This window comes from Aotus nancymaae, unplaced genomic scaffold (assembly GCF_030222135.1).
Source record: "Aotus nancymaae isolate 86718 unplaced genomic scaffold, 86718_ANA_hifiasm-v0.15.2.pri h1tg000036l, whole genome shotgun sequence".
In the NCBI taxonomy this organism is placed as follows: domain Eukaryota; kingdom Metazoa; phylum Chordata; class Mammalia; order Primates; family Aotidae; genus Aotus; species Aotus nancymaae.
In genome coordinates, this window is record NW_026988450.1 from 90,826,326 (window position 1) to 90,846,236 (window position 19,911).

The 19,911-nt window shown below is 57.7% G+C and overlaps 2 protein-coding genes and 1 long non-coding RNA gene across 4 annotated transcripts; all 3 read right to left on the reverse strand.

The window, feature by feature from the left end:
• Positions 1-1,523: 1,523 nt before the first annotated feature.
• On the reverse strand, positions 1,524-6,338 carry SLURP2 (secreted LY6/PLAUR domain containing 2). The gene is given in 3 exon segments (XM_012468351.3): positions 1,524-1,736; positions 2,035-2,139; positions 5,683-6,338. Coding segments are annotated over 3 exon segments (294 nt in total). The 5' UTR covers positions 5,735-6,338; the 3' UTR covers positions 1,524-1,599.
• A 687-nt stretch (positions 6,339-7,025) lies between these two features.
• Positions 7,026-8,194, reverse strand: LOC135278064 (uncharacterized). The gene is made up of 2 exons (XR_010345649.1): positions 7,966-8,194; positions 7,026-7,404 (listed from the first exon to the last, which is right to left on the reverse strand). It is a non-coding gene; the product is annotated as an uncharacterized LOC135278064 (long non-coding RNA).
• Positions 8,195-10,374: 2,180 nt separating this feature from the next.
• Positions 10,375-12,513, reverse strand: LYNX1 (Ly6/neurotoxin 1). 2 transcript variants are annotated; one of them, XM_012468349.2, is made up of 4 exons: positions 12,358-12,513; positions 11,194-11,362; positions 10,886-10,987; positions 10,375-10,663 (listed from the first exon to the last, which is right to left on the reverse strand). In XM_012468349.2, exons 2-4 carry the CDS (start codon positions 11,243-11,245, stop codon positions 10,467-10,469), a joined length of 351 nt encoding a protein of 116 aa, XP_012323772.2. In that variant the 5' UTR covers positions 11,246-11,362; positions 12,358-12,513; the 3' UTR covers positions 10,375-10,466. The 2 variants fall into 2 exon arrangements, with proteins under 2 accessions (XP_012323772.2, XP_012323773.2); XM_012468350.3 differs by lacking the exon at positions 12,358-12,513 and adding an exon at positions 11,856-12,164.
• Between the last annotated feature and the right edge of the window lie 7,398 nt (positions 12,514-19,911).

Here is a 19,911-nt window from a genome sequence, read left to right on the forward strand (position 1 = left end):
CCTGCCATGGAGACCGCTGCGAATGTTCGTGCACAGGCTTTTGTGTGGCCGCGTTTGCTTCTCTTGGGCCGGGCCTAGGGGTGGAACTGCTGTGTTTACAGTGACTCTGTGTCCAATCCGTTCTGGAATGCGTCTTGCTTTTCTATTCTGAATTGTCTAGCATTTAAAAATCTCCTCGTTTTACATGGAAACCTCTGATTCAGCTGGAATGCCTCTGGCTGTAGCGAGAGAGGTGAGGATCCAACCTTACCCTGCTCCCTCCGCGGTGCCCGGCGGCGTGGCTGCCAGCGTGCCCCGTCCCTCCCCCGCAGATCTGAGAAGCGCTCCATCGTCAGCTCGATTCTTGGGCTTATCTGGGCATCTCCAGGGCCCGGTTTGTGTCTTCCTCTGTGCCCGGGGCTACGCTGACAGTCGTCCTGCACCTAACTGTGGGTGGCCCTGCCTGGGACACCCCTCCTTGTGGAGCAGACTGACAAGTGCCTCAGGTGATTTCTCATGAGAACTTTGCCAAGGTGAGAACAAGAAAGGCCAAGGGAAGGGTCTGGCAGGTGCTAACTCGGTGTGAGGGGGCGGGTGGGGGCGGGAGGAGGGAGGGAGCCGTGTCCTGCAGTGTTGACTCGCCTCGGAGGGTCTCTTCGAGGGCAGCACCGGGCTTACGTGGGGTCTCATTCAGCCTTGGCGCCGGAAGCTCAGCCATGACACGATGTTTGCCTAGTGAGTGAACGGCTTCCACATCCACCCTGCGATGGGCGGCCACAGCTGCCATCACCTCAGCCTGATTCATCCCACTCCAGCATCACTCCCCAGCGCCCTGCCCTGCGTGCTGGGTACCCAGTGGCCCAGAGGAGCTGGAGGTAGTGTTCCCTGCCAGAACTGGGGGCTCCTCCAGAGGGGCAGGCCGGGCCACTGGCCCAGGGGTTTCTATGAGGGTGAGGATGCCCCAGCCCGCCTCACCCCTCTTCCCTCCATCCTCCCCTCCCTAACCAGAAGGCCTGCTGCAGCTGTCTTTGTCAAGGGCCCCGCCTCCCTTCCTCCACCCTGCACAGCCTCCACGTCTCAGCTTGGACATCCTTTCTCTGCGGCCCCCCACCTCCCACCCTGGGGTGGGGGCTCCTCGTGGGCCCCAGCTCCACCTTCCACTGTGGCTGCTTCAGGAGCAGCAGCTGCCTGGGGGGCCTGGGCCCTGTGCCCTTCAGGCCTGACAGTTGGCTGGAGGTGGGAGGGCCTGTTCGTGATAAGGGCAGGTGGGGGTGGGGTGGGAGGGTTTAGCCTGGGGTGAGGGAGCAAGGCACCCCCATCCACTCCACTCCACCCGCAAGCCCGGGACGGCGGGGCTCTGCGCTCACTGGATAGCGTGTGTCAAGTGATCCAATCACATTTTATTGGGGGGAGGTCAGGACCGGAAGGGATGGCAGCTACGAAGGGCCCCCGGCTTAGACAGCAGCAGATTTAGGCAGGACTCCGTGAAGGACTTCCAGAGCACAAGTGGTGCTGGATGGTGACTGCAGAGGCCGGGAGGTGTGGTCAGGCGACCCTGAGCGCCAGGCCTGGGGTGGGGCCGTGGGGCTGAGTGCCCAGGGTCCTGGAGGAGGGCGGCCGTCAGTATTGGTTGCAGAGGTCGGCTTGGCAGCAAGCGATGGACACGTAGAGGCCCAGGCCCAGGCCGTGGATATCGGGGCAGCCCCCGTGGCACGACTTGGTGACCAGAGGCAAGTCCCTGGGGTTGTTCAGGCCCCCTGAGCGGGCGGGAGAGAGCCCATGGCGCTCCCTGAGGCTCTGATTTGCCCAGACCCCGCCGCCCCATCTGCCACAGAGCTGAGGGTCAGATGCCCCAGCTGCATGAAGCATGCGGGCACTCCTGGGGCAGACGTGGTGTCCCTCGCTCATGCCCTTCCCTGGGCATGGGTGATGGACGCTGCCTCTATGCTTCTGACTTCCTGGGGGCCTGGATCAGGCTCCTCTGTCCCTCTCTGAGCACACATCTTCCCATCTGGGCAAGAAGGGCGTGGGCAGCCCACCGAGGTCCCCACTCACGGGTGGCAGTAGTAATGCAGTGGGTGGAGTCCCTGGGGCATCTGAACTCACAGGATCACCCTCCGAAGCCCTGGCACTGGTGACACCACATGGCTTGAGCTGCAGCTGTGGGCACGGGGACAGACAGGACACAAACGGGGCGCGGGAGGCAGGTGTGGACCACTTCTGCAGTGACGGCGCCCACTCAGCTCCACCCAGCACGCCATGTCCCTTCTCAGGGACCAGTCTCCCAACCCTGTGATTCGGCCCTCTCAGGAGCCAGGCCCCTGTCCCTCATCCTGGGGGGCCAGCTGTCCCTGCAGTTGGAACCAGCTGGTTGCATCCTTGCCCAGGAAGGAGCCTCAGGCAGGTGGGGCCAGGCAGTGTGATGTCCCAGGGGAGTGGGGGTGCAGCAGCCTGGGCTGTTTGGGGCCCTGGGTGGGGGCATGGGGGGAGGTGGAGGGGCCCTCAGACACGCTTTCTGCCCACTTTTGCCTCCAGGCACTGAGCGGGACACTTGAGACCCCTGGGACTGGATTCTGGTGGCTGAGATGATGGGGCCATTCCTGCCTCCACAGGGGGCCCAGGGCAAGGGCGACCGACCAGGACGTGGCAGCACCGAGCAGCAGCAGGGAGCGGAAGCTCTGCCTCGCTTTACCCGGGAGGACGGCGAGCTCGGGAGACACTAGTTCTTCCGCCAGCGCTGCTGTGGATCTGCCCAGCTGTCCTGATCTCTGCTTGGGACACCGCCCCACCCCTGAGGCCCGCCAGCTCTCCTGGGCACCCCTCGCAAGGGGCTTCCCTGCCTGCTCTCTGCCCCTCTTCGTCCCTGTCTCTGTCCTCTCCTCCCGGGTCTCCCTCCATTTCCCAGCCTTAAACGCCCTCCCTCCCTTCCTCCCTGTCCTCACCCCCGGTTCACACACCCAGGACTGGGTAAACAGAGTCCCTAATGCCTGCTGGCCCTGGGCCTGCTCCCTCTGCATAGAGCCTGCAGGGTGGCAGGGCTGATGGCGTGACCACAGGACGTGAGGGCTGCTTTGTTACAGATACCCGGCCCTGGCTTCCTCTCGAGCTGTGCCCAGGCAGCCCGGCCTCGGGACGCCCTGTCCCCTCTCTGCCGGGCTGCCCCCCGCCTCATGGTTGCCAAAGGTGGAGAAGGGCTGGAGTTGGCTGCAGTCAGCCCAGCTCCAAGCCCGGATTCCTGTCAGCATGGCTCTGCACACACCAGCACTGAGCTGACTCAGACCTCAGCGCACGCCAGGCCCTACCAGAGTCCTCCGGTCACTCCTGGGTCCTGAGGGTGGAATCCTCCACCGAGGCACCACGGAGAGGGTGACACAGATGGGAAGTTTCCACCATGGCTGGCACCTGCCATCAGCTTTGGTCCCTCTGCCAGCCCCAGAGAGCAAGCTGAGACCACACCTTCGAGCAAGAAAGGTGGTGACAGCTGCCTCCAAGCCCGCCCTGCCCCTTCCCACCAAAGTGGCTTGGAGCTCCCCTCGGCTGTCACATCCAACCTAGTGACAGCCAATAAGCCGGACATGCTCTGCTGGACACTGGCTGCCACAGGCCACAGCTGGCTGGGGTGAGGGGTGGCAGGGAAGACAGGCAGGAGGCTGGGGCACTGGAAGGAAGAGGTGAGGATACGTGTGCCAAGGGTGCCATGGAGACAACCAGCCCCTGCCTGCCCCCCTGCACACACCCACCCTCCCAACGCCTCCCTGGCTTCAAACTTGCTGCTCCTTCCGCCCTCTGAGCAAACAAGCCCTAGTGCAAATGCCACCTCCTCCAGGAAGGCCTCCTGGGTTTCCAGGGCAGAGTGAACAGCCCCAACTCTGACACACCCACCATGAGCTGCATGGTCCTGCCCCAGCTGGCATTAGTGTCCCTGTCGCGTGTGACTGTGCTCAGGGCTCCCTCCTCACCCCCACCCAAGCATGAGGGCCTCTGATGCAGGGTGGGGGGTTCTACCCACTCCTCAGTGCTCCCTCCCCTGCATGCAATGGGGCCCAGGAGAGGCTTGCAGGATGAATGAATTCCGGGAGTGGGGGTGTTCAGGCTGGGTTATCAAGAAAAATAATTCTGTCCCTTATCAGAGGGTTTTCATTTTCATCAATGAGATTCTGAGGGAGGCAGAGAAAATTTTAGCTTCAAACAGGAAAGGGTGCTCAATGGTGACAGTGGGGACAGGGACAGTGTTCAGACTGGTGCCTGACACACGGGGAGAGAGGGAGGGAGGGAGGGAGGGAGGGAGGGGATGTTGGGGGGAGAAGAGGAAGGAGGAAGAGAGGGAGGAGGAGAGGAAGGAAGGAAGGGAAGGAGTGAGAAGGAAGAGAGAGAGGAGCAGGGAAGCAGCGGGTGAGGGAAGGGGGCAGGAAAAACTGGAGGGAAAACGGGATGGTGGGATGGGCTCTGGGTGCAGCTGCATGGCTGGTGGCAGGTCTCTCCCACTGGGGACCCCTGTGCTGGCTCTGAAGCAGGCTGGCCCCTCAGGGAGATCGTACTGCCCATGGGTGGCAGAGAGCAGACAGCAAACAACGACTGGGGATGTGGGTGCCCCGAGAGAGGCTCCCCAGTCCTCCAGCTGGAAGAGCAGTGAGACAGCTTGGGACTTGCTCCTCGAGGGGCAGGTGGGATTTCAGCAGGGAGGGGCCTCTGGGTCCGAGCGGAGTCCATGGGCACTGGGCATCTAGGCAAAGGCTCCTGTGATGTGCCTCTCCCGGCCCTGGTGACCACATGACCACGTGTCCAGCCCTGATGGTGATAAAGCCTTTCTCCAGGTCATGCTGAGTCCCCAAGCTCCCCATGTGTGTCTGGGACCTTCAGCACAGAGCTGGTCTCCCCTCCTGACCCTGCGACAGTCCTCAGAGTCAGTGGCTCAGCCTCTCATAGGCCAGGAGGGCGCCCCTGGGGATGGAGACTGGAGGTATGTGAGACACCTGAGCCAGCACAGGGACTCACTGACACTCCACCGCCTGCTCATTCAGGGCCTGGGAGGAGCAGGCTGCAGAGGTCCTCCCACCCACAGCCAGGGAAGCAGAGGCTTGGCCCCTGGGGAGCTGGGCTGCCTGGGTTTCGAGGGGGTTGGTGGGAAGATCAAGGGACCAGCTGGTTTTGTTGAGGCCTCAGGGTGGGGGTGAAGATGCCCTGCCAGGAGAAAGTGCCCGGCCCTGCTGGGGAAGCCAAGGCCAGGTGTGCATGGCTGCATTTGAGGGGTCACCCCCTGGGTCCCCCAGGAAGGCCCTGGGCCAAGGGATCTGTAGCTGGGGGGACGGGGCCAGCCGTAGTGGACACAGGCACTGTGGGGGCGAGGGTTGGGGGGTGGGGAGTGGGTAAAATCGCCCAGGGAAGCAGGGGGCAGAGAAGAGGACTCAGGAGGAGGGGCTGAGGATGGGCGAGCAGAGGGACTTGGTTTTCCTGGGGGAGGGAGGAGGGAGTCCAGGGAAACCGGCCCCAGGAGACAAGCCAGCAGGAGGCCAGGCCCAGGAGGGCTGGAGGGGCACATTCAGAGTGCGTGAGCAAAGGTGCATGTGTGAGGGCGTCACTGGGACAGGAGAGGTCTCAGGAGAGGAAGGGAGGTTTGAGCCGACAGTCGCAGCCCAGGGCTGGGGGACAAGGATTGGGCTAGAGCGACAGGGGCCTGAGCAGGTGGACCAGCCCTGGACTCACCCAGCGGCAGGCTCAGGACGGCGGCCAGAAGGAGCCCCTGGTGCAGCTGCATGTTCTCCTGGTGAGGTGGGGCTCTGGGCACCCTGGCCGGCTGCTGGCACCCCGCCCTGGCCCTCACCCACACAACAGACTCTGCGGGTCTGAGTCACCCGGCAGCCAGGCTTAGCCAAGGAGCCGGGCTGGGGTCCAGGCAGTCTGGGGCCAAGCTGGCCCCAGAGCTTGCGAGTTAGGCCTCCGGGCTGGCCTGTGCAACCTCATGAGCCACCTTTCCTTGTCCATAAGTAGGGATAACCCTGGGTGACGGGATGGAGGATCCCATAAAACAGCCTGGCACCAGGCAGACGACCGCCACAGGCCGGTCTCCCTCAGCTGCTGGGAAGGAGGGTCTGGCACCAGCCACCAGCCCACCCCTTCCTCCTCAAAATGCACCTGAGGCTCCGGGCCGGGTGGAAGCCAGAGACCCTCACCTGTCTCCCACCCTAGAGTGAGCTGGATGACAAGACCTCCTCCAGAGAGGCCAGAACTTTCCCACCTCATCCCTCCCAGGGCTGGGAGAGCAGAGGGAGCATGGTGTGAGCAGCCTCTCCGTCTTCTGTACAAGCAGTCATGGCCATTGTCACACTGACTAATGCCCCAGGATCTATGCACAGGAGTTGGGGGGGTGGGGGCAGAAGGGCTCTTGGTAATAAAAGGGGCCCCAAGGATAAAGTAAGAGCCCAGAAGGGACACCCTGGACAGCAGGAGCCATTGACGGTTCCTCCAAAAGCTGGTGAGGGGTTGGGGCCCCGAAGGGCCCGTCTGTAGCGAGTCAGCCCCGACAACCAGGAGCCTCTGTGTGTCTCTCGGGCTGCCCACATGGCTTCCGTCCACCCTTCTGTCTGGGGGGCTCCTTAGGGCTGGGAGGGGGGCCCACAAGGAAGGAGATGCCGAAAGAAGGGTGGGCAGGTGCAAACCCTCCATCCCGGGGAGTGGAGAAGCTGGGGTCAGGAACTAGGTAGCCAGAGAGGTCAGAGATGGTGGGGTGGGGTCCTGGGGTCCCTCCTCCCTTACCCAGCACCCCCAGCCTTCCTCAGGGGCTTGTCTGCCCCTAGACGGCATGGGGGCTCAGCCTCTCTCCCAGGGAACTGGGGGCAATATTCGGCAAGCCTCAGGAGCCCAGCCTGTCTCCCTCCCAGGCTCGGCTCTGAAGATAGGCCAGGCCTGGAGGAGGCAAGAAAAGCCCGGGGCCTGGACTGGGTGGGGTACACAGGAGAGCAGCTGCGTGGAGGCCAGAGGGCCCCCTCAGCCAGGCTGGAAAGGCGAGGCCTGAGCTCAGGCCGAGGCAGTGGGGCTGGAGCGAGACATCGAGGATCTGTTCATTTATTCACTGCTCGGGGAGACGCCGGCTGGACCTCTCCCGGGTGTTGCGTACACGGCGGGCCAAGGGGAGAGTGGCCTGAGGGTGGAAGTCCGTGTCCCGGTTGCTAGGGTTAGGGTCGGGGCTAGGGTTAGGGTTGGGGCTAGGGTTAGGGTCAGGGCTAGCACTAGCAGCAGGGCACGGCCCTGGGAAGTGCCTGGACCCCAGGACATAAGACAGGAGGGAGAGGCGCCATCGTTCAGCCGACACCTATGCCCACCAGAGCAGTGGAACCCAGCACCCGCAGAAAAGCCTGGCATGTCCAACGTGGGGGCCTCTGCTTCTTCTGACCGTTTTCAGAGTTTTAGAATTTTGAACCTGATCACCTTCATGAGAGAAGGCGAATCAGACGCTACCTGGGGGAGGAGGCGGCAGCCGGCCTGGCCCCACTTCCCCGGGACCCCCACCTGGAGGAAGCCTGCCCAGGGCCGCAGCCCCGCCCCCACAGACCCCAGGCCAGACCAGGGCTCCTGCTGGAGCTGGTTTCCTTGCCCTTGCTGACCCGGCCACGTCCCCAGGTCCCACCCCAGGACACCGCCTGCAGCTGTCGCTTCTTCTTAGTGGCTGATTCCAGTTCCCAGGAGAAGGTATAACATCCAGGGAGCCAGAGCCGCCCAAGCAGCCACTCCGGAGCTGCTCGGGAACTTCTGGGATGCACAGACAGCAGCACAGATAGCCCTGGGCATGGAACCCATCAAGGGGCCCTCGGTTCTGCCGGCGAGATACCCGAAGTGGGAACTGGGCCCCCGGGGTGGCGGGCGCTGTTCCCTCTACTCCCACTTAGCCCGGCACCCACAGGCAGCGCCGAGGCTTACCCTACGACCCAGGGCTTCTCAAACCTCCCGTTCCGCGTTGCTCCTTCTAAGCTTTCCATTTTGCAAACTCACCTACCCCTTCCCAGGCTTGGGGGTCCAAGGAACCCCAGCTGGTGGGAGAAGCGGCTGCGCCATGGTGCCTGGGTGGTGCTCCTGGGGGCAGCTGTTTCACCTCCCTGTGCCTCAGTTTCCTCCCCTTCAAGGGAGCAGGATAATGGCTCCCATCTCGCAGGGCTTCTGGACAGTGCTCGGAGCCACAGTGCAGTGGGGAGCCCGCGTCCGCCGCCACCTTGATGGCTACAGCGGGACCAGTGTTCTTGTGCGGTTCCCGCTGGCGCTGCTGCCCGGACCCTGCTGCACACCGTGCACTTCCCACCAGCGGGCCTGGCCAGCATTCGCCGAGTGCCTCCTGTGTGCTCTGTGCCAGGTGCCCAGCGCAGGCCAGCCACGCAGAACGGTCTGTGGGGCTGGGGACAGTGCTGTCAGTGTGGAGCTGGGGCAGGTCAGGGTGGGGTAACGGTGGACAGATGGAGGCAGGAGGCAGGGGTGAGAAGCTGCCCACCCCACCCCTCAACACCACGGCACTCGAAGCTCCTACAGCTCCTTGTTCTCAGCTGCCGCTGAGCCCCGGGTGGCCAGGCCCCCTCCCCATCACCCCACTGAGCCATGAGACAGGGAGGACCTGATCGGGGAGCCCCTCCCAGCCCTGGCCCAGGAAGTCACCCGACTAGTGGAGTGGCTTGCGTGTGGTGCAGTGACTGCTTCCAGGCCTCCCACGGACAGGGAGCCTTTGGGGCTGGAGGGCCCAAAGCCACTTCCCTCCCAGCAAACATCACAAGGCCTTGCCGGCTGCAGCTGAGAGGCCTCAGGAGACACATGGTACCCTCGCAGCCGCCCCAGGCCAGGCCTGCTCTGGGGGTAGGGGCGAGGGCTCTTGGCCTGTGTGACGCCCATCTTCCCTCTGGGGAGTCACATTCTTCCCATTCCAGGCCCGTTCCCACACTGCCCTCCTCCAAGAGGAACCAGGTGTCTCGGCAACCAAGACTCTGCCCCCTCCCGTCCTCGTGTCCTCAGGGCCGACAATCAGCCCCAGCCCCAGGAGCAGAATGCAGGCCTGCATGCAGACTGGCTGTAAGGAGACCCCTGGGGTGCACACTCTCATCCCCCACCCCCGGGGTCCCACATCAAAGCTCTCAAGATGCAATTTCCAGCAGGGGCTCCCCTGACCAGGGCCACACTTTGGGGCAGAGGCAGTCTTACTGCATGGACCTCTGTTTCCATCCTGCCCATGCAGGACGGCTTGAAGTGCTTGGAGGGCTCCTCCGAGGGCACCAGAGCCGGGGGCACTGGTTGCGGGGGGTGGGCCTCGGGTGCAGCGTGACTGATGGCACTAAAAGGTCTCATGCCCCCACTGGCCCCATTCCCTGGGAGTCTCTGGGAGTCCCCACTCCCAGCTGGGGCTTCCGCCCCGCCCTCTCTGCCAAAGCAGTCCCAGGTACAAGGCGCTGGGGCACCCACTCACTGACGCAGTCCCGCTGTGGGGAGGGGCTGGGTCTCCGCCCTCCCCACTCCCGCCCTCTCGTGGCCACAAGAGGGCGGCGCACTCCCACCTCCCCACGCCCTCGCCTGCCCCACGCTGCTCCCGACCCCGGGCCCATGGGTGCAGCCCCCAGCCCTGTGCCACCAGGCCCTGCGGTGGTTGGGGACCAGGCCTCAGCAGGCCACCGGCCGTGCCCTGCCCCTTTCCCTCCCTGCCCGGAATAGCGCTGGCCTGGGCAACGATCAGGACACACCAAATATAGCACAGCCCAGCTCCTGCCAGCCTCAGGCCCGGCGCCCTCCCTGTGAGGGGGTAGGAAAGGTCAAGGGCTGTGGCTGAGCGAGAGGACACAGACCCCCTTACCAGACCCGGAAAAGCCTCTGCAGCTTCGGAGGTCTTGGGGGCCTGCTGAGGCAGAGCCGCCCCCTCCCCTGTGAGGGGTGGCTCCCAGGCGGCCTGGCAGCCTTCCTAGCACGGGGACGGTGCCCAAGGCCTTCCTCTCACAGCCGGATCCCATACCCGCCCGGCAGCTCCTGGCCCTACGAGGAAGCATGGCAGCCGTCCTCGGCCTGGAAGAGCTCTTCCTCCTGAGTCCCCCCCAAGTTCCTCGTCTTCCCCTGCCCCAGCACAGCCTGGGCAGGCAGAGGCAGGGGCCTTCCCGGAAGGTGGGCTTGGTCACAGCACCCATCTGCTCAGTGCTCCTCACCTGACTGGACCTCTCCCCATAAACAGCACTGCACCAGAAGCCCCCAGCCCTGGACAGGCGAGGGGCTGAGCCCACCAAGGCCAGATACTTTTGGGACCCCACACATTAGCCTTTAGGAAACCAAAGGTCAAGGCCTCGAAGTGAGGTCGCGTGGTGGTTGGGGGAGAGGTGGCTGGGGTGAGGCGTCCTCTTGCCCACAGGCCCAGGCCCTGGGCATGGCTGAAGAGGTCTCAGGGAGGGCGGAGAGTGAGGCGGGGCAAGTGGGGTGAGAGGGTGCAGCGGTGTCTCCCGAGAGCTTTGTTTTTGACTGGGTCTGCCTGGGGGGCTTTAGAGCAGACCCCAGAGGGTGGCCAGGAGGATGGGGGCCAGGGCCAGTATCGCTGGGGCAGCAAAGCCGGCGCCGTTACAGAGGTCGTATTGGCAGCAAGACGTGGTGGACGCGTGCTTGGAGTAGCCATCGTACACGGTCTCGAAGCAGCTGGGTACGCAGGACTTGCTCACCTTCATCCTGGTGGGGGTGTAGTCTGCAGGGGGGTGGGTCGGTGAGCCAGCTCCCCATAGAGGGCCGGGGCACAGCCGGCCCCACCCCAGCATGAAAGGCCATGAGGGGAGGGCCCTCAGCTTGGAGCTTCACGACAGGATCCGGGGACAGGCCTCCTTCCTCAGGACCCCTACATGCTCAGGGGCAGGGCAGAACCTCCCCCTCATGCTCCCCAGGCAGGGCCACGCAGGGCCCCCAGACTCACAGGTGCGCGTGGTCATGCAGTAGGCAACCATAGCCGGGCAGCGCATGGGGTTGAAGCAGTTGTCTCCGTTGTAGGCACACACGTGGCAGTCTAGGGCCTGGGCTGGGCCAGCAGATGGGCGGGAAGGGAATGGGGGTCACAGAACAGAAGAGTTCCCTCCTCCAGCCACCAGACCCCAGCCCATCGCCTTCCCCAGGGCAGGGGCTGGAAGGAGGGTGGTCGCTGGGAATTCTGGCCTCTTTCCCTACTTTCAGCCCACCTGCCCTCAACACGGGCCTGTCCATCCCCCTGTCCTTTGTCCGTCTTACCCAGAGGTAGGCCCATGAGGGCCACCAGGAACAGGGTGAGCAGGCGCATCATGGCTGCAGGGAGGAGGTGGACAGCAGACAGCCCTGGATCCAACTCAGGGTGGTGTGCGGAGGACGTGGGGCTAGGCCTGTCTCCCACAGCTGCCGGTCTAGCGGGAGTGCTGCAGCCCTGCACAGCGGGGGGCAAAGACAGGTGGTCACTGCTGGGCCCTGAAGGACCCATGTGAGCCTGGGCAGGGATGAGGGTGGGCAGAGGAGCCACCCAACTCAGTGGGTGTCAGGGAAGGTTTCCCAGAGGAGGAGACACTTGGGATGGAACAAGAGGGGAGAAGAGGTCAGGTCATTCCAATCAGAGATCAGCAGCTGCAAAAGCTCAAAACAGCCTGTAGCGCTGGACAGGGGAGGGATGGGAGGAGGATGAGGGGCAGTGCCAGAGAAGGAGTGGGGGTGGGCAGTGCTAAGGGGAGGCAGAGGGGCCTTAAATAACAGCCCCACACAAGGACTTTACCCAGGGGATGGTTGCTGCAGAGGTCCTATGGGAGCTGGTCCTCGCCCCCATCCCTCAAAGGGCCCTGGGGATGCATGACTGGCCACGGCAGGACTGGGCCTGAGGCCTGGGTCTCTTCTTGTTTCCCTCCCCTCTGCTCCGGGGGTGTCCCTACTTGGTGCCCCTTCTTCCAGGAAGACCTCCAGAGCCCTGGTTAGGGTTGTCCGAGTCCTCCGCCACTGCAGAATCTCCCCAGAAGAGATGAGCAGTGCCCAGCTTGTGGGGAATGCATTTTCAGCGCCCCCCGGGAGGGCACTTGGGCCAGACCGGAAGAAGCAGGCTGGGTCTGGTGTTCGGAATGGGGATGCCTCCTCTCTGGAAAGAGGTTTACAGCGGGGAGGTGGGGGTTGGATTATGACTCCCCGCCCCCCACCGGGATACTCAGCCATCAATCCCCGTCCTGGGAGACTAAATTAGACTTATCCCGTCCTGAAAACAGCAAATCTGTTTTTCATGACACATTTGCCAGGCCAACCCCAGGATGCCAAAGGCCAGAGTCCGGCGAGGCCTGCGGCTCGGAGCTTCCGCCCTCTCTCATAGAGCCCCGCCCCAAAGACTGCGGTCCCGGGTCGAGGGGAGGGCTCCGGGCGCGAGCAGAGCTATTAGGGTGACCTCACCTGTGACCTTCACCACCTTGAGGCACCGCCGCGCCTGGGAGTCCCCGCGGCCGCTAGCCAGTAGGTGCCTCCCTCGGTGAGATTGAACGCGCGTCTGTATGCCCCGCAGCACCCGTGCCGCATCGCCAGATACCCACCGCAGGCCCAGCCCCAGTCCCGCCCCCGGAACGGCCCGCCCAGCGAGAGCTCCCCACAGGCCCCGCCACGGCCCCGCCCCGGCCCCGCCTCCTGGGCTACCCACCAAGCCGAGCTCGCTGTAGGCCCCGCCCCCGCCCCGCCCCCGCCCCGCCCCCGCCCCGCCCCCGGACTGCCGGCTCGCAGGGCGAGCGCTGAGACCCGGACGCCAGTCCAGGCACCTGGATCTCAGACACAGAGGCCGTCACGCAGTGACTCCCTGGCGACCCTCAGACCCACGTGTCCCGCCGGGACACTGCGCAGACCATCTTCACCGCTGGCCCACGCCCCACCCTGTCGTCCCCGCCCCGCGCTCCTCCAGCGCAGTCCTAGCAGCTCCGGAGCAGGCGCCCTTCGGCCCGCGGGGTCCCTGGCGCCGCCGCCTCGCTGCTCCTGGCCTCCGCCCGCTCAGCCTCCGCGCTGGTCCCCCCTAGCAAAGCTGGAAGGCAGGCCTGGAAGGCAGCCCCGTGCTCCGGGGTCCTCTCGCTATCATAATGTTAATGTTAATAATTATCTTTACATTAAATACTTACGTTGTTGGTTCTGTTTTGGCAAAATGTAATAGAATTTCATGATCCTAAAGCTTTCATTTTTTTCCAATGTGAGAAAGAAAATAAAACATTTTCTTTTCTCATTTTTTACTTTAAAACATTTTAGCGGGCCTGAGGTGCAGAATACCCCATGTCTGCTGGGCAAGCGGGCTCTGGTTCCGGGAAACCCCTGGGTCCTGACACACTAGGCCAGTTGGTAGGTAGTTCTGTGTGCCGAGAGGTAATGCGCGCCCTAGCGTGCCAGGAGCCGGCAGAGGGCAGAGAATAAAACCAGCAGACGTTCCAGAATATTCCCACCAGAATATTCCCACCCCATGGAGCTCACACTCTGGTGGGAAAAGAGGCCTAAAATGAACGCATAGGTCAGAACCGGAGTGTGTCGCCGGCTTCAGCCTCGGACCGCTATGAATTAACCCTCCCGCCTTAACTAAATACGAGGCCAAATACACAAAACAACGCGTTTTTAGCCATGACTCCACAGTGGACGGGCAGCACAGGGCAGTGATCCCTGAAAGAAGCAACACAGATGCAGTGAGCTGCAGGATGGGGGCAGGGAGGGGCCTACAGAGAGCCCAGGGCCTCCGGGTGAGCAGAGTGGAGCATCCTGGCAGGGCGGCTGAAGTCGCAGGGCAGGAGGCTGGAGACGAAAGAGCAGCGGACAGGGGAGGAGGGAGAGGCCCAGAGGCTTCCCTGAGTCCTTAGCCCAGGACAAATTACGGCAGCATTTGAGGAACCGCCCCCCAAACAGGGAAGGAGCCTTAAACAATTCCCAGGCTCACCCTGGTGGGAAGCGTGCTCCTGGGTGCAGGGGGAGGAGAAGCCCGTCATGCACCCGCCATCCAGCTGTGGACTCAGAAGGGAACCACCTCAAAGGCCAGTCAGATCAGCCCCAGGCTAAAGACCACGTTCAGCCCAACCAGCAAAGCATCAATGCATGCCTTGAAAGGATCTTCCAAGTAACTTAATTGCATCCAAGAGAAAAACCTTAAAATTATTTAAAAGAAGGCTGGGCGCGGTGGCTCACGCCTGTAATCCCAGAACTTTGGGAGGCTGAGACCGGCAGATCACCTGAGATTGGGAGTTTGAGACTAGCCTGATCAACATGGAGAACCCCCATCTCCACTAAAAATACAAAAAATTAGCCCAGCATGGTGACGCATGCCTGTAATCCCAGCTACTTGGGAGGCTGAAGCAGGAGAATTGCTTGAACCTGGGAGGTGGAAGTTGCGGTGAGCGGAGGTCACGCCATTGCATTCCAGCACTCCAGCCTGGGCAACAAGAGTGAAACTCCATCTTTATTTAAAAGAATACAAAGACAGTCCCACTCCCATCAATACAAAATTCATTCAATAAAATGTCTGACATCAAATGCACGTCACCAGGCATGCAAAGAAACAGGAAAATGTGAGCCACATGGGAAGAAAACATCGGTCACACAGATGAAGTCTTAGTAGGCAAGCGTGTTAACACAGATTTGTAAGTGTATTTCGTGTGTTTGAAAAGCATGAACATATATGATGGGGGCATAGCAGTTTTAAAAGACACAAATCAAACTTCTAAAAATGAGAACTAGGTTTAAGGTGAAAAATGCACAGTGTGGGATGAACAACAGATTACAGACGGCAGATGAGTGAATGGAAGCGCAGCATTAGAAACTGCTAAGAAGGAATCACAGGGCCGGGGGCGCTGGCTCGTGCCTGGAATCCCAGCACTTCGGGAGGCCGAGGTGGGCAGATCACATGATGTCAGGAGTTCGAGACCAGCTTAGGCAACATGATGAAACCCCATCTCTACTAAAAATACAAAAATTAGCCAGGTGGGGTGGCACATGCCTGTAATCCCAGCTACTTGGGAGGCTGAGGCAGGAGCCTCAGTAGGTGGAGGTTTCAGTGAGTCGAGATCACGCCACTGCACTCCAGCCTGGGTGACAGAGCAAGACTGTCTCATATATATATATATATATATATACACACACATACACACACACACACACATACATACACATACATACACACACACATATATATTTACACACACAATAAAATAAAATAAAAATATAAAGGAATCACAGAAGAAAAGCCAAGACTCCAGTGTGAACAGAGCACGCGGGAGCTGTGGGCCGCTCTCTTGTGGGTAACACGCCCACAGGCACCGAGGAAGGAGAACTGTGCAGACCCCAGGCACAACTAGTGCCTGAAGAAGAACTCACTGCTTACTGTATCTAGTTTATATATATAATCATGCTTAGTCCCATATAATCTTTCTATATAATCATGTAATAACTTACTGTTTACTATATCTAGCTTATATGTGAAATAATCATGCTTAGTTCCATATACTCTTTCTATATAATCATGTAATGACTTACAGTTTACTGTATCTAGCTTATATGTATAATCATGCTTAGTTCCATATAATCTTTCTATATAATCATGTAATAACTCACTGTTTACTATATCTAGCTTATATAAATAAAATCATGCTTAGTCCCATATAATGTTTCTATGTAATCATGTAATAACTTACAGTTTACTATATCTAGCTTATATGTATAATCATGCTTAGTTCCATATAATCTTTCTATATAATCATATAGATATTCTAGTCGGAGCTGTACTGACACATTTAGTGCTGATTTATAGAATCCTTCCATATGACCATATAGCAGGTTTTAGTAGGAGGAATCCCTAGAGCAGTCACAGAACAAGCAGTACATGGGAAAACAGCCAGACCAGGACGAGAACCAAAGACCCAGGCGATGGCGTCCCTGCCTGAAAGGGCACACGCTGTATGGCAGGCTTGGAGCAGGAGCCTCTCCTCCTGATAAAGGAGTTGTAGCACCTTGCATCCAGTTCCTGTGGGAAGTCGGCCTCAGGCCTGAGATCCTGGAAGTAACCGAGGGAGAAGAACCCCTCTGGTGTGACCAGTCACGGTGGCTGTACACCCTGTCAGTCTTTTCTCACTTCTATGCTGGCTCAAATCATCCTCCCATAAATATCTTAAGAGAAGAGCACACGTCTGTCAGCTCCCACTGCATTAAGCTTACAGTATCCTTCTATTAGAAATCCTTTGAAGTCTCCAGCCCCCAGATAAGAATTGTTGCGCACGACACCTGTTGCACACAGCCCACCTCCTTGCCTCGGTGACCTAATGGGGGTGGACCCCTTTTCTGTACACGACCCTCTACTACTGTGCACGGCACGGACCCCTACTGCGCACGGCCCACCTCTCTGCCCAGGTGACATAATGGGGTGGCCCCCTTGCTTGTGACTCACATGATTACGTATGCCCTATCACTAAGCCTATAGATGATGACCTCACTCACGACCTTGCCCCCTACTTGTACCTAATAAATACAGATGCTTCTGAGCATTCAGGGCCTCGTCTGTCTCCACTCATAGGTGGCATGGCCCCCCGAGTCCAGCTGCTCTTCACCAGATCTTCAGTGTCCTATCTCTTTACTTCTTGGATCCTGCACCTCAGCACAGCATAAGGGACACCCCACGACCCTGTGGGGCCAACAGCCCTACACTCTCTGTGTGCCATTAGGGTCACAGAAGAGAGGAAGAAGGGACAGGAACAGATATGCAGGAAACAGTTGCTAAGATGTTTTCAAATTCGCCGCAAAGTGTAAACCTGCAGAAGCCAGGGATTCAGTGAACTGCTAAGTGTAGAAATACGAAGAATGCTGCATCAGAGTCATCATCCGATTGCTTTGCACTAATGACAGACAAAAAAATTAGAAACAGACATTATGTACAGAATATTCTTGTCAGTAGCAATCCCAGCCGGGACGGTGAAGCAGCGTTCAAAATACAAAACAAACAGAAATCGCACCTGTCAATTGGAAATTAAATGCCCAGCATAAACGAAGGTGAATCAAAGACTTTTTCAGATGTGTAAAGGCAGAAGAGGTGCAGCACCGGCAGATGTGCACTGGAAGAAATGTGAAGGCAGCGGCTCCCAGCCTTTTTGGCACCGGGGACTCATCTCGTGGAAGACGATTTTTCCCGGGACCGGAGGCAGGGGGATGGTTTTGGGATGATTCAAGCACGTTCCATTTACTGTGCATTTTATATTTATTATTATTACATTGTAATACATATTGGAACAATTGTACAACTCACCAACATGCAAGTTCGGTGGGGGCCCTGAGCTTGCTTTCCTGCAACTAGACGGCCCCACGGGGTGTGATGGGAGCCAGTGACAGATCACCAGGCATTAGCTTCTCATGAGGAGCATGCAACCTCGATCCCCCACATCTGCGGTTCTCAATAGGGTTTGCTCACCTGTGAGAATCTAATGCCGTAAATACAGCTGACGCTTCCCTCGCCCACCCGCCCGCCAGCCGCTCACCTCCTGCTGCGGGGCCGGTTCCCAACCTGTCTTTGACCAAGGGGTTGGGGACCTTTGTGTTAAAGGAAGTCGTTCAGGCGACGTGTGGATCCACATAAAGGACTAAATGATACCAGAAATAGGAAATAGAAGGCGGTTTTTTCTTTGAATCACGTTAAAAGGTGACTACCTAAAGCAAAAATAATAACAATGTGTTAAGGAATTTCCAGCAAGTGTAGAAGTAAATTACGTGATGATAGTAGTGCAGGCTGAGCACCGTGGTTCGCGCCTGTGATCCCAGAACTTTGGGGGGCGAAGGCAGGTGGATCGCTCGAGCCCAGGAGTTCAAGACCAACCTTGACTGGGCGACGTAGAAAGACCTTGTCTCTACAAAAAATACAAACAAATTAGTGGGCGTGGTGGTACACACCTGTGTGGTTGCACCCAGGAGATAGGTGAGAATTCCTTGAGCCCAGGAGATGAACATTGCAGTGAGCTGTGATCACACTACTGCACTGAAGCCTGGGCCTATCACCAGATAGATGTTAGCGTAGTATATCTTAAATAAATAAAATAAATAAGTAAATAAAAGTATTAGTGCAAATTGACCAGGAGACAGACAATGGAGTTGACTGTTGTAGATTTATTCTACTCTATGTGAAATGGTCTACTATTTCTTGAAAGTAGACTAGTAAGTCAAAGGTGTATGCTAAGACAATAAAGTGTCACTAAAAAATGACAAAGAAAAAAAGCAAAAATCAAAGAGCTCTAGTTAATAAATCAACGAAGATGATGGAATAGAATCATTTAAAAAAACACATGTTGCTGGGCGCGGTGACTCACGCCTATAATCCCAGCACTTTGGGAGGCCGAGGCAGCTGGGTCACCTGAGATCAGGAGTTCGAGCCTGGCCAACATGGTGAAACCCTGTCTCTAAAAAAAAAAATGTTACAGAGACTACAGAAGAGGAGAAAGGAAAAAATAATGAGGCAAATAGCAAGATGATATATATTTAAACCCAGCCACAGCAAAAATAACACTATGTAATCTAAACACTTCAATTAGCTGAGTGGGCGTGGCTCACACCTGTAATTCCAGCAGTTTGAAAGGCCAAGGCAGGTGGATCACTCGAAGTCAGGAGACTGAGACAAGCCTGGCCAACATAGTGAAACCTCCCTCTCTACTAAAAACCACAAAATTAGCTGGGCATGGTGGTGAGTGCCTATAATCCCAGTTACTTGGGAGGCTGAGGCAGGAGAATCGATTGAACATGGGAGATGGAGGTTGCAGTGAGTTGAGATGACGCCACTGCACTCCAGCCTGGGTGACAGAGTGAAACTCTATCTCAAAAACAAACAAACAAAAACACCTCAAAAACAGAGATTGTCAGATTGGATAGAAAGAGAAACAGCCAAGTATATGCTCTCATCAGGAAACTCACCAGACTTACACAAACACAAATAAGATAGAAGTAAAAAGATGGAGAAAGATATACTATGCTAACATCAATTAAAAGAAAACGGGAGTGACTACATCAATATCAAAGTAGGTTTAAAGCAGAGACTATAATCAGAAATAAAGAGGGAAATTAGTGGCCAGGTGTGGTGGCTCTCACCTGTAATCCCAGCACTTTGGGAGGCTGAGGTGGGAGGATTGCTTGACACCAGGAGTTTGAGACCAGCCTGGGCAAAACAGCACAATATTATCTCTACCAGAAAGAAAAAGTTAAAAAAAGAGGGACATTACCAAATGGTAAATTGATCAGTTCATGAGGAGGTCTTAGCAATCCTAAATATGTACGCACCTAGCAATGAAGCTTCAAAATACACAAAGCAAACAAGACATCTGATAGAATTGAAAGGCAGAAAAGAAAATCCACAATAACAGAGACTTCAATTTCAAATTGTTGAAAGATTTCCTCTTTCAACAACTGATAAAAATAGACAAAAAACCTGTGAGGATGAAGACAGCATCACCAGTCAACAAGACCAACTTGATATTTATAGGACACTCCACCGCACAGAAGGGAACACACCTTTATTTACCAAGAATGTCCACCAAGACAGACTGTATTCTGGGCCATAAAGCAAATCTCAGTAAATTTACAAGGATTAAAATCATACAAATTATTTGCTTGGACTACAGTGGAGCTAAATTAGAAATCAGTAACAGAACTCTATCTACAAAATCATCAAATATTTAAAAGCTGAGTAACAACACATTTCTAATCAACCTATAGGTCAAAGGAGAAACCAGAAAGGAAAGCGGAAAACGTTTCCAACTGAACGAAAATGCAGACACAATTCATCAAAGTCAAGGGATGCAGCTGAAGTGGCCCTGGAGGGGAAGTTCCCACTAATGCGTCCTTTAGAAAAAAAACAGAACTGAAACTTCTTTTAGAAGAGAAGGAAGTTCTCCAAAAAAGCACCTAAACTTTCACCCTCAGAAACTAGAACAAAGAGAGCAACTCAAACCCAAGGTAAGCAAAATAAAG